The 13,864-nt window shown below is 35.8% G+C and overlaps 1 protein-coding gene across 1 annotated transcript in view; it reads left to right on the forward strand.

Annotated features, from left to right (window-relative positions):
- The window catches only part of TRHDE (thyrotropin releasing hormone degrading enzyme), a 330,639-nt gene that overhangs the window by 193,788 nt on the left and 122,987 nt on the right, over nucleotides 1-13,864 (forward strand). The window contains exon 6 of the mRNA XM_010988214.3: nucleotides 6,510-6,647. Within this exon, the coding sequence (XP_010986516.3) occupies nucleotides 6,510-6,647 (138 nt within the window). The remainder of the gene's footprint in view (nucleotides 1-6,509; nucleotides 6,648-13,864) is intronic.

Genomic DNA, 13,864 nt, shown 5'->3' on the forward strand with positions numbered 1-13,864 from the left:
TTGTGATCACAAAGATTAAGCCCATATTATGTGCTCCTTGTTCATGATTGGGCAGTATTGTCCTATTTTGTTTCAAGTTGCTCCAAACTCTAGTCTACTTTCTGGCATTCATAGTCATCCCTCTAAATGTAGATCTGGCGATGTCACTTAATTCTAGCTTCCTAACTTGGCGTGGAGGATTCTGGATGATTTTGTTCCTGTCTCTCTATGCCCTAATCACTAGCCACTTACCCATTATACTCCCTGCCTGGAGTCCCACAGATAGGCCACGCTGTTTCAAATTTCTATGACTTTTCCTAGATAATCCTTTCTGTCTGAAATGCCCTTTTCTGTTGTGTCCTCCTAGAAAACTCAAATCATCCTTAAAGAATCAACTCAAACTTAGACCAGTTCAGAAGCTTTCCTTCTTCCTTCCAGGCAGAACAAACCTCAGCCTTTTCTGTGTAGTCCTGCTCTGTTCTGAACCTATGTCCATTTTTACATATAGCAGGTGCTATTTTAGTATTTGTTTTCATCTTTGTCTGTCCTTCTACAAGTATAGGATCTTTGAAGGTTGGATCCACGTCTTTCTGTCTTTTTATCTCCAGAACTAGGCAGACCATCTGGGATATAGCAGGTGCTCAGTATTATCTTACTGAAATTACACAACCACGTGTGTTTACAGGTGAGGATGCTGAGAGTCTGAAAAGACTGAGTAACTTGTTCAAAGTCCTACAGCTAGTGAGTGGCGGTTATTTTTCTTCCAGTCTAGTGTTACAGAAAAACGTGTTACAGCTCAGTGTTACAGCTTGGTGTGACAGCAACCTGGATCCGGGCGAGAGACCAAGCAGCACTCAGAGGGTTGGAGAACTCAGGTTTATTACACCAGCGGGCCCAGAGGAGTTAACATTCGAAGCTCTGGACCCTGTCTGTAGGTTTACACAGGCTTTTATAGGCTGCCAGTTTACACTTTGCAACATCATATGTAAATAAGGTATAACAAAAATTGACTAATTAGGAACAAGCTTTGTAGAAATGGACCAATCAGGAGGGAGAGAACGAACCAATTAGGAGTGAGCTTCATGCAAATGAAGTACTACAAATGGGCCAATCAGAAGTTAGGAAAATGGACCAATCAGGAGTGAAGGAAATAACCAATCAGGAGTGAGCTCAGGGAACCAGTAGAATTTTAGGGGTAAGTTTCACTTTCCTAGAAGTAAGCCATTTCAGAGGCAAAAAGTGAGATAGAGCCTGTGGGCCAAGGAACTGGATGGTGCTGGCAGGAGAGTAGTGGCCCTGCCTGGGGGTCCTGCTGGTCTTTTTATGGGGCTTCTCACCTCATTAGGACCCTTTCATTAACCTAGAGGAAGTGTGCCTGTCTTTTCTACCAGAGCAGAGCCATTTATGTTCAGACCCACCCTTCTAGAAAACTGAGTCCTTGTGGCTGCTCTGATGTCACCCACATCTTCCCTGAGGATTATTTTCCAGTCTTTTCATGCCTGTGAGTATCTCACCACCACTTGAATTGGCTCAGGCTTGGCTCTCATCTTCTTCATCTGGTTTGATGTATCTGACTTTTTTTGATCTCGATTCAGATTATTTGATTTTTTTTTCTTTCTTTTCTGATGACAAGAGACAAAAGTGTCTGCCTGGTATTACTTTTCACTAAAATGAGTCAGCTTTTCTATAGGAACTTGCCGACAGCCCTCCCTTCCAACAGTGCATCCTCTCTTCCCGCTCATCTCCGTGACTCTGAGTAGATCAGGCATATTCAGATCAGACACATTCAGGCAGAGGCCACTTTGAGACATCAAGGAATTTATTTTTTTCTGGTGTATCTAATGCTGTGCTAAGAATTCTTAATAACTCCTCTCACATGTATTACTCAATACCAATATAGGAAATGCTAATACTGTAAGAAATAATTTTTAAAAAGGGCTGATTCTTTCTGAGACCCCATTTATGTTTCTATACAAATTGCTATTTATTGCCAAAAGCTGTTTAGCACTTGCTCCTTCTCTTAGACCTAGGCTTTGACTTTCAATTTCCTGGACCATCTTGCTTTTTAAATGTTCTCTGTTACCTTCCTTGCAACATGTCTACAACGGATCTTTATAGCTCGCCTTCAAACCAAAATTTTTTCCACTTCTCCGTTTCTGTCAGTTGCTCTCCCCCACCTGCCCCAACACCTTTAAAGAAAATTCCATCAAGTCATTCCATGTAGTTATTTCTTTGGTGCTTCCTCTCCATCACCCACTAAGGGGACCAAGACATCAGTGTCAGTTGATTTTTCATTCAAAATATCTCTGAGATTCAACAGTCCTTCAGCAACACCTGTTGTAATGCATCATCACTATTGTACATACATCAATTCATCAGTAGCCACTTCCTGTCTCCCGTCTCGACATACATCAAGCCACCCTGTATACTGCAGATAAGTTAATTTTCCTAAGCCATTACTTTTATTATGTTATTATGCCTGCTACTGCCTATTTATTAAGACCAAAGTCTTCCACCTGATAACAGAGGATTCAAAAGCAGACTAGCTTTTTTTCATGTTTTCTCTGCTTAGATTTGCCCTTTTTAGCTGCTTCCCACATTCATCTGAGTAACCTTTCATCCTTCAACAACGCACTTTAATGTCACTTCTTCTGTGAAGCCTTTTCTGAACTAATTAATCATTTCGTCCTCTGTGTTTCATAACATCCATCATATTATAATACAGTTAGGTGTTTATCTGTCTTTCTCTTGTACTTTCTCTTCTACTTTTGAATTCTTTAAGACTGGGGACTAGGTTTTTGCCAGCTATTTATTCCCAAAACATTATCTGGCCTTGAATAGGAAATTTAATACATATTTGTTAAATGAATGAATGAATAAAGTTATAGTGGCTTTCTCCTTTTCCACATGAGATTCTCAACTCTGTGTCTTTACTCACTTTGTTTACTTTTCTGAAAAGCCTTTACATTATTCTTCAAAAATCTAAATGCAGTGTATTTTCAAAAACAGTTCAGGACAAAATGACGCACATATTTAATATTATTGGAACTGTTTAAATGTAGGCACGTGTGCAACACCTCCAAGAGGTGTCTGAATTAGAGTGGTAGGATTTAGCGTTCCTGTTAACAATAAACTTCTTATAAACAGATTTTAAAGTTCTCCAATTTACCTTATTGTTCTGCATTTTGAAAGTGGTAGAATGGCCTATTGTAGTGTCCTTAAACTACGGAATAGAGTAAAAACTGCTGACTGTGCACCATAAATATAATATTCCCTGCACAGGCATGTGCACACACACACACAGCAGTTACTTCAAGGATCAAATCAAATTCTGCTTCTCCCATTAAACTTTCCATAAATAATTCTGCTTGACCATGTTTTGGTCTCAAAATTCCTTAGCACTTCTAGTCTGGAAGAGAAGACTGGGTTGGGGAAGGGTGTAAAACTGTAAAACCAAGTTGGCGCTAGTACCTCCCCATATATGTGTATGTAGATCAGTGGTAGAGTGTGTGCTTAGCATGCACGAGGTCCTGGGTTCGATCCCAAGTACCACCATTAAAAATACATAAGTAAATAAATAAACCTAATACCACCCTCCAAAAAAAAAAGTGTAAATTTTTTTTTAAAAGAGAGATAAAACTGTTAATTTTGTTCACTGCAGCTATTTTGTTTGATCTTTTATCTCACATGAGCGCCAGGGTTTCTTTAGCTTTATTTTTAAACTTTTTTAGCGTCAGGTCAACAATAGGCAATGAACCAATACTTAGTATTTTCTGCTGTTATTGGTGGTGGTGATGAAGAGGGGGAGGAGGAGGTCCCCAGGCTGGGACTGATAAGTTAAGATCATTTATTTTATAGTGACACAGGTCTTTTATAAAAAATTACACCTTCTCTTCTGGAAACTCTTTGTAATTTTGTTAAATTGGGTTTGCCTCTGGCTAGAATTTTTCTTTTTACCCCTCAATTTAGGGTAAGAATATAGCTCACTCTTCTGAGCCTTGTGTCTTCTGCCAGTCTTTTCTTTCTTCCTTCCTTCCTTCCTTCCTTCCTTCCTTCCTTCCTTCCTTCCTTTCTTCCTTTCTTCCTTTCTTCCTTTCTTTCTTTCTTTCTTTCTTTCTTTCTTTCTTTCTTTCTTTCTTTCTTTCTTTCTTTCTTTCTTTTCTCCTCTCTATTTCTTTTAATGCCCTTTTTCCCTTAATTAGACAATTAGACAGTGTCCTTCTCTCAAAAAATGTAGAAGATCAGTCTCTAGCTAATGACTTAATACTGCTAAATTTAAACATGGCCTTTTGAAATTCCCCTATGACCAGGCAAAGTTTTGTTTCTATTTTTCTCCAGAAGCATGAAGTAATATATCATGTATAACTTACATTGTCTTAAACAGGTAAGTTTTATTTTTGAAATTCATTGTCTTAGATTTTATTTTTAGAATTACATAGCCAGTTTGCTTTCTACCATTTAAAAAAATCACATCTCTAGCAAACCAAGATATGTTTACTAAATTTTAATACTGATCAATAGATATTTATTGTTGCTAAACACTAGTAGTTAGGATTCAGATAAAGTCTCACTTTAAGTTCATTTTACATTGTGATTTTTGGTTAGATGTTTGAGTGACATATGGATTGAGCAACTGCTATTTGAAAAGCAGAATATTGTTTAATCTTCAGAATGGACATCACATCTTCAGTTGGTATTTTTTATTAATGAAAATATTAAAAAATAATTATACATTTCATGATTAAAAAACAAAGGGGAATCTCATTATTTCCAGTATCAAATAGCTTTAATGTGCACTTTACAATTGAATAAGTAACAAGATTGCATACCTGTTTATAAATGTTATTTTGGAAATATATGGTTTTCTCTTATTCTCTAAACCTAGGCTATTTGAGATCTTACCTTTGCCTTTTAGTGGACTTAAAATGAGTGATGTAAACACCAGTCTTATTATTAAAAATCTTTTAAATTGCAAGGTCCAATTTCACTCTCCTTAATTCATCTTGAATTAGGAACTTGATTTGAGAAGAAATACAGTATTAGTTTAATTACTATTTGACACTTAATTCATTGTCACTTTGTACTTTTTACTGCAGCCTCTTAGGGTCTGGGAGCATCCTTCCAGGACATAGGGTGACTTTTGGTTCAGTCACTGCAACAGAGATCTCTTTGACGGAGCATAGACCGTTGATGTGAAATTCTTAGACCAAAAGTCCAAAGAAATTAGATATATATTCTACAGACTATAAAAATAAGCTACTAAAAATGAAATTTACAGTATATAGCTGGATGGCTAATTAATTAAGTTATTGATTAAACAATCTAAATTACTGAGCAAATGATGATGAACAAAAATGTTTCTTTAAAGCCAGATTTAAATTACACACATGTATATGCCTTGTCAACTGTTTCTTCTTAATATATTTAGTCTCCATTTCCAATGTTTAAAATCCAGGATTGGCGTACTCTCAGCTTGAAATTACAGTGCACTCAGAAATAACGCGTTGCTTATCTGCTGGCCCCAAACTAGGAGGCTCCAGGAGTGAGTTCAGAATTAGTTAGAGCAATTTGAGCATTGCAGTCTTTAATCTCTGTAATGATGCTACTCAGGTCCCAGCTGTCTAGGGGCTGTTTAGCCCTTGTCATCTCCTGCAACTTCTTTTTTCTCTCTTCCTCCCTCTGCAAAGGCAGGAGGCCAGGAGGACTGACAGCTGCCAGCATTTTTGTTAACAAAACCCTGGCTGTTTCTTTAAAGCAGGCGTCTTAAAACAAAAACAACACAGAAGTACTTTTGCTTTAGCTTATTTCTAACATAACAAGTCAGCTTTTATTAGAGCAAATACTAATGTCTGAACAATGCATAGACTAGCGGTCATGATTTTGTCTGTTTTTACTTTCTAGGAATGGGTTGTTAATTTCTATTGCTCTCCACTTTCTGAATTCACATATCACATCCACATCCACGGATATTGTAGTTTGATGTCAATAATGCCTTTTATCATTCATTGTGGTCTCTTGAAATTCTTTGAGAACATAAATGTGTGTGTGTGTGTGTGTATTAGAGAGAAAATAAGAGAGGCAGAGAGAGGAGGGAGGAATAGGGAAAGAGAAGAGTTCAATGAAACTAGAAATAACAAACAGCACTAGAAATTAGTTTTTATTCTTATATTGAACTAAACTAAAAAAAAAAAAAAAAGGTTATTTGGGACTGGAATTTTAATCCTGAACCTGCAGAATATATAAGCCAGCTTAGTCAATTCCATTTATGTGCTCACTCTTCAAATTCGGTTTGACCTTAGGGACTATCGGAGCGCATTGATTTTGTTTCCTGTGCTCAAATCAAGAACTTTCATTTTAAAGTCACTTAAGGGGCGTTTTATTTCCTGGGTTCTCTTTAGAGGTAAGTCTCGCCACGCGGGCTAATGAGCGTCATCAGTGAAGTCACACACATTCTGTTCATGTTGTCACACACATTCTGTCATAACCGTGAATCACTTATGATGTTGCCCCATCTACTTACTGTATTGCAGGAAAAACAGAGGTTTCTGACGGATGTTCTGCACGAAGTGATGCTGCTTGACGGCTTGGCCAGTTCCCATCCAGTATCACAGGAAGTGATACGGGCAACAGATATTGACAGGGTGTTTGACTGGATCGCATATAAGAAGGTGGGAATAAATTAAGACCCGAGTGCCCATTGGATATTTCACTACCTTGGGGTAACCAAACTATTTCATACTAGATGTATTGTGTTTTTCTCTTCTCCCTCACAGATAGAAATGGAATGAGTTAGAAAACATAAAGTCACTAGGTTCAAATCATTTTATGAGTTAGGGCTTTGCTTTGTAAATCAGTAAAGTGGAGATGTGAATATTTGCCAAATAATGCAAAGAAATATTGGCGGTATTAATGAATAAACGTTTGGAGACTTGATATGAAACTGCTGTACAAATGGTATTATGTAAATGTTAGTTTTTATTATTATTAATAGGAGAGCTGACCTATATAGTGACAAATTATTTTCCACCAATGCCCCTTAAGTACTTATTTTGATAGGCTGATGCAAATAGGTGTAGACAGTGATATGACATATGTATTTTATAAACATTATTTAAGGGAGATTTAGGGAATTAAGCGTGTTTCTTGGATAATAAGCATAATAAATGAAAATTTAAAGACTAGACTTTGAATGGCAAAGATTCTGGATCAATGCCTAGATGTAGAAATCAGGGCAGTTACGAATTTGTTTTTTCATTGTTACTTGGATTAGAATTTTTCCTTATATCTCTATCCCTAGGTTGTTCTGATTTTTAACATGAGCATATACATCTCAGCACTTAAGACTTAGGAGTCACTTAATCATTGTTAAAATAGTGTTAAAAATCGACGTTGTCTTTGGTGTAGATTGAATTGCACTTACTGGGATTTCTACATACTTTATTGACTTAATAATACTGTAAGTTTTTTTTAAAAAAGTTGCTAAGATTTTCCCTGAAAAAAACAGGGCATTCAGGTTTATGACTAGAGGTCAAATAATGATTCATCAGAATTCTTTGGTGCAGTAATTTGGATATTTGGTTTTGTCCCCAGGATATGACTGTCTCAATGATTATTGGTTAATACTGCATGCTCTAATATGTAAAAGTATGAATTGTGTTAGAAAATATCTTCTCAAGTCACTGATCATTGCATTGGCTCAAAAAGGGTATTTTTGATGTTTTATAAAGTAAGAGGAAGTATAGGACCATATTTAAAATATGTGGTATTAATATATTTTAAATATTAAATAATTGCTTAAATATAAATGTTTATATATGAGGGATTTTTGGCTAGATTTTACTGGATGCACATTCAGTTCATTCAACTGTATTGACACTTAAAATATAATGCAGAAAATAATTTATTATATTAGCCTGAGATGAGTTTGGAGACAAGTCTGTATTTACTTCCCACCTACTACTAATTCTAAAAGACTATTGGTAAATGCCAATTTTACTCCTTTATAAATAATATCAGGAAAATGTTATCTTGATTAAGCATGTTTTAGATGTACTTTTACACATATATTAACATTTTTTCCAGATTTCATATCTATGAGTAATTTTGAATTTATTCAAGAAGGTTAAGAATCAAAACAAGAGGAAAGAAGGAACGTACAATGGTTATTATTGTACCCTTTCTACATTTTGGTGCAAAGCTTTACTAGTTTACAAATGTGATACAGTAGCCAACTGTGCCGTGATGCTCAAGACCATCATCACAAAGGGCATTGGCTTCTTTGTCTCCAGCCACGTATCTTTTTTAACTTTATTGAGGAATAATAGACAAATATAATTGTATACATTTAAAGTGTACAATGTGGTGAGTGGATATATGTATGCGTTGTGGAATGATTACCAAAATCAAGATAATTAACACATCTATCATCTCACACAGTTAACTTTTGGGGTGGTGAGAATGCCTAAGATCTACTCTCAGCAAATTTCAAGAATGCAATACTGTGTTATTAACCGTAGTCACCACGCTGTACATTAGATCATCAGAAGTGCTTCTTCCTATAACTGAAAATGTGTACCCTTTGACCTGTTTCACCCCATTTCCCTCCTCCCTTGGCCTTTGGCAGCCATCACTCTATTCTCTGTTTCTATGAAATTGGCTTTTTTTTTTTTTAGATTTTACATGTAAGTGATACCGTGTAGTATCTGTATTTTACTTAGCATAATGACCTCCACGTTGATCCGTGGTGTTACAAATGGTAGGATTTCCTTCTTTTTTTTTTTATAGCTGAATAATATTCAGTTATTTATCACATTTTCGTAGTCCATTCCTCTGTTGAGAGACATTTAGATTTTCTTTTATGTCTTTGTTATTGTGAAGACATGCTGAAAGAAACATGGGTGTGTGGACATCTCCTTGAGATACTGATTTAAATTCCTTTGGACATACAGGAAGGGATTGCTAGATCATATGGTAGTCCTGTGTTTAGTATCTTGAGGAACTTCCATATTGTCTTCAGTGGCTGTACCAATTTACATTCCCATTAACCCTGCAGAAGCGTTCTCTTTTCTTCACATCCTCCCTAGCATTTGTTGTCTCTTGCCTTTTTGATAACAGCTATCATAACAGGTATGAAGTGATAACCTCCTTGTGGCTTTGATTTGCATTTTCTTGATGATTGCTGATGTACATTTTTTTCAAATAACTTTTTTTGCCATTTGTATGTCTTCTTAGAAAAATGTCTTTTCATGTCCTTTGCCCACTTTTAATTGGAATATTGGGATTATTTTTTCATTGTCTTTCATCGTTAGGTAGGATATTGTTTTTAAATTTTTATAAATACTCTTTATCAGGATGAAGAGCTTGTATTCCACATTGCTGAGAGTATCCATCCAAAATTGGTACTGATTTCATCAAATACTCTTCCCCAATCTATCAAGATGATCATGTTTTTTGTTTTTGTTTTTTATTTAGTTTGTTAATATGGTGAATTATATTGATAGATTGTTGAATGCTATGCTATCTTTACATTCCTGGGACAAAGTATCATTTGGTCATAATGTATTTTTCATGCATTATTGGATTCAATTTGCTTTAAAAAAGTTTAGAAATTTTGCATGTATGTTCATGAAGAATATTGTTCTATAATTTTCTGTTCTGGTAATATCTTTGTTGAGTTTTGTTACCACTATAAAGCTAACCTCATAGAATGGAATCTATTCCCTCCTTTTCCATTTTCTGGGATAATTTGTGTAGAATGTATTTTTTTGTTGTTGTTAAATATTTGATAGAATTTACCAGTACAGCAACCTGGGCCTAGAATTTCCTTCGTGGGAAGATATTTAACTAATAATTTAATTTAATTAATATATAATGAGTTTTTCTCATTGTTTATGTCTTCTTGAGTGAGCTTTCATAGTTTTGGCTCATTTTAACTGAGAAGTTTAATTTACTGGCATTGTACATGTTATATTCATACCATTCTTTAATAATCATACAATCTCGAATAACATCACTTCTTTAATTCCAGATATTGTTCATTTTTGTCTATCCCTTTTCTCTTGGTTAGGCTAGCTAGAAGTTTATTCATTTTAGTCTCAAAAATTAGCTTTTAGTTTAATTGATTTTGCTCTGACTTTCTGTTTTTTAGATTTCCTCCCTAATCTTTATTATTTCCTTTTTCTGTATATTTTGGATTTAGCTGGTTCTTTTTTTCTACTTTCTTAAAGTGCAAGCTGAAGTCATTAATTGGAAAACTTTTATCTGTTCTAATTCAGGCATTTATTCTATAAATTTCCTCCAAAGTATACTGCCTAGGGCATGTTTTACTTTTAGAATTTTTTAAACATTTTTATTGATTTATAATCATTTTACAATGTTGTGTCAAATTCCGATGTAGAGCACAATTTTTCAGTTATACATGAACATATATATATTCATTGTTAGTTTTAGATTTATAGAGGTTTCATCTTCATTCACTTTAAAGCTACTGATTTCCCATTTTATTTATTAATTGATCTATGGATTATTCAAAGTGTGTTATGTAGTTTATAAATATTTGAAGATTTTCTAGAAAATTTTCTGTTATTCCTTTCTTATTTAATTCTATTGTGGTCAGTGGAATATAATTCTTATGACTTGCATCTTCTTAGGATTATTGAGGCTTATTTCATGGCCCAGAATTTAGTCTCTGTTGGTAAATATACCATAGGCACTTCAAAAGAATGTGTATTCCACTGTTGGCTGGAGTGTTTTATAAATGCCAATTAGCTCAAGTTGGTTGATAGAATTGTTCAAGTCTTCTGTATCCTTATTGATTTTCTGTCTGCCTGTTTATCATGCTTTCCTGATGGGCCCTCATTGTTTGGGTTCACCCACATGGTGCCAAAATCAAACTTCTAAAAATGTAGTGAAAAATAATGGCCAAGGTACCTGCTAGCATATCTGAAAAATAATCTTCAATGTGAATGTGGAAACAAAAAGATCAAAGAAATTTGGCTGTAATCTCAGGGGCTTCATTTTGATAATCTCAGGCCTTTATGTGCAGTTCGTGTTTCAGTTTCAGTTGTCCAATTTGGCTTCTCTCAGGCTCTTCCTATCAGTACGGTAGTATGTGGGTAATATGCAATCATTGATTTAACTTTGTGGATGGAATGGGTAAACCATGTCGTTCTGGGATGTGTGACCGGTGATGGAGATCATTGTACGGCCCTAAATTATATCAACTCTTAACATTTATTGAATGCTTACTCTGTGCTAGGCACTGTGTGAGGCTCTATACATTCATTAATTTCATTGTCATAATCCCCTCTTGGGGTTGTTATTTTCATGGTCCTCATTTTAAAGATTAGGACACTGAATCATGGTCAATCCAAGAATATGTTTCCCAGGAAATCAGGTTCCAGGGCCAGCGTTCTTAACCACTGTCATGTTTGATCAATAATCTTGGCTGGAGCATTCATTCCAAAATCATGTGTAAGCCCCAACTCATGTTCCAGGCACCGTGTGCCGAGTGCTTGGGAACCTAACAACCAGTAAGACACAAAGGAGAAACAGCATATAGATAAGTTAGTGCAGTAACATTTGAGTATTAACAGCAATTTTTCCATTTTACATGTAGAAAGTGAACTCAAGCCATCTTAAGCAATAAAAAGGAATTTGTTGGCTGAATAACTGGTAAGTCTGAGATGTAGTGTTATGTTGAGGAATGGTCGAATCCAGATTTTTAACAATGTCATCAGAAATCTACCTTTCATCAGCTTCTTGGCTCTTTGCCTCTGACTTAATTTCTAGATGATTCTTAGATAGGTGGCCCCAAGCAAATGTAGGCTAGTGAGTCCTCAAGCCTGTGATCCTAATGAACTCAGAGAAAGAGTGAACTGCCTCCCTCACAACAGAATCTCTACCTATTTCTCCCCAAAGCTATGATTTATTCTGATTTGGTAATAGAGCAACCCTGGCCCTCTGTCCATGGGATGGACAGTTCCTGTGGACACTGACTGGCTGGCCTGGGTCGTGAGCTCATCCTCTGGTGGGAGAGACAGGTCACATAATTGGTAGGTCCCCTGGGTTCACTTGAAGTAGGATTTCCAAAAGAAAGTGATGGCTAGGTAAAAGTAAAGGATGCCAACCTCAGAATCTTAGGAGTTATGATAGAAATATGTATAGGATGCATACAGTCTTGGGGTAAGGGGAAAGGGAGTGACCAAAGTGCAAAACAAGGATCATTCTGTAGAACTGGCCCAGAAAAGGGACACAGTGATGAATGAGTGGCACATCATGGAGTTTGACATGGTTGTAGAATAGAAAGGGTTCGGGGTAGTAGACAGGCTGGGGAGATGAGCTGGGAAGAACTTGGAAGACCTCTTAGATGAAAATAAGAAGCATGAACTTTATCCAGCAGGCCAAGAGGAACCAATGAAGAGTTTCAGTTGGAGGAGTAACATAAATAAATAGTTTTCTAGAAAAAATATTCTTGTAGGTATGGTAGAGATGGAAATAATGCAACAGATCTGGACATTTCAGAAAAGGTTGTTTTAGGAACTAGAAGATAGAAACTAGAGTTTTACCACGTAGCACTTAAAAAAAAATTAGAGTCTGTAGTGCTTAATGAAAGCTCCTTGCCTTCTGGGCTTTTCTCCCTGAAGATCCCCATTACTAGGCTACATTAACCTCTGGCAACAGTCAACCTCTCATTGCACCAGTGCTTCACTATCTGATCATCTCTCATAATTATTCCCTTAATAATTATTCTAATTATTCTCACTTCTGTTTTTTGTTACTCTTCCCACATAGTAATTTTATTACACTTTAAATAACTTTTTATATAGAACTGTGTTGTAGGGGTAGAGAAGATTATAGACGTTAGGAACCAGCAAACCAGATACTAATTTCTGTGGCTCTGCATTCAAGAACTGAGTGATTTTGATGAAATACTGAGTCATGTTCAATATGGATAGTTTCAAGGCCATTATTAAAAGAAAAAAGAAAACTCCTAAAATTACATATATATTTTTAGAATGGGAAGAGAAAAAGTGAGAACTAGTTTTTTTAAGAGAGAGAGACAGAGAGAGAGAGAGAGAGTTACATCTTGTGAAATAAAATATTTCCCATTTTAAAAGTAGATTGAAAATGAGGATGCTTTTATCCGAAAAGTGCAATGGAAATAGAAAAATACTGTCCATAGATAGCAGGACTGGAGAAGATGGATTGAGATGGTCTCTTTACTCTAAAAGCACAAAGGGAAATAAGAATCAATGACCCAATGACCTGGATGTAGAAAGTGAGTGAATGCTCATTAAATTTACATATGGTGTCAAGTCGGAGAGGATTGCTCCAAGCTTGGGAGAGACGAACAGATTTCACAATGACTTAAGCAAATTTAAAGAGGCTTCTTTTAAAACAAGAACAATTTTCAGCAATTCTTATATCAAGGTTGACATACTTTAGAGACCAAATGAAATTACATAGAGTAAAAGGAAAGAATTGGCAAACAGAGAAAAACCCAAAAGGGGTCATGGTGAATACAAATGCAAAAGGAAGGGGTGGAAATTCAACTTGCATTATTCTACCAACACATTCCAGACTTAAAGTTTAAAATCCTTGTAGGGCTAAAGAGGAAAATATATACAATTTTTACCGTCTTCAGATGTGAATAGGAAAAGGCATTTTGCATCTTTCGTCCCTTCTGATACCCGGTTCCCCATCCACAGCCTCCTATCAGCCAGACCATGATTACTGCAGCGAGAAAACACATACTAACTCTATATACAGGACAGGTTACTTCTGTAGAAAAAAAAATAATAATAGGATGGTGCCTTCTTTCAAGAATGTAACCCAGTAGTAGACATAAAACATGTGAAATGAAAGCAGTAAGTGTGCTAAGAAT

This window comes from Camelus dromedarius, chromosome 11, assembly GCF_036321535.1.
Source record: "Camelus dromedarius isolate mCamDro1 chromosome 11, mCamDro1.pat, whole genome shotgun sequence".
In the NCBI taxonomy this organism is placed as follows: Eukaryota; Metazoa; Chordata; class Mammalia; order Artiodactyla; family Camelidae; genus Camelus; species Camelus dromedarius.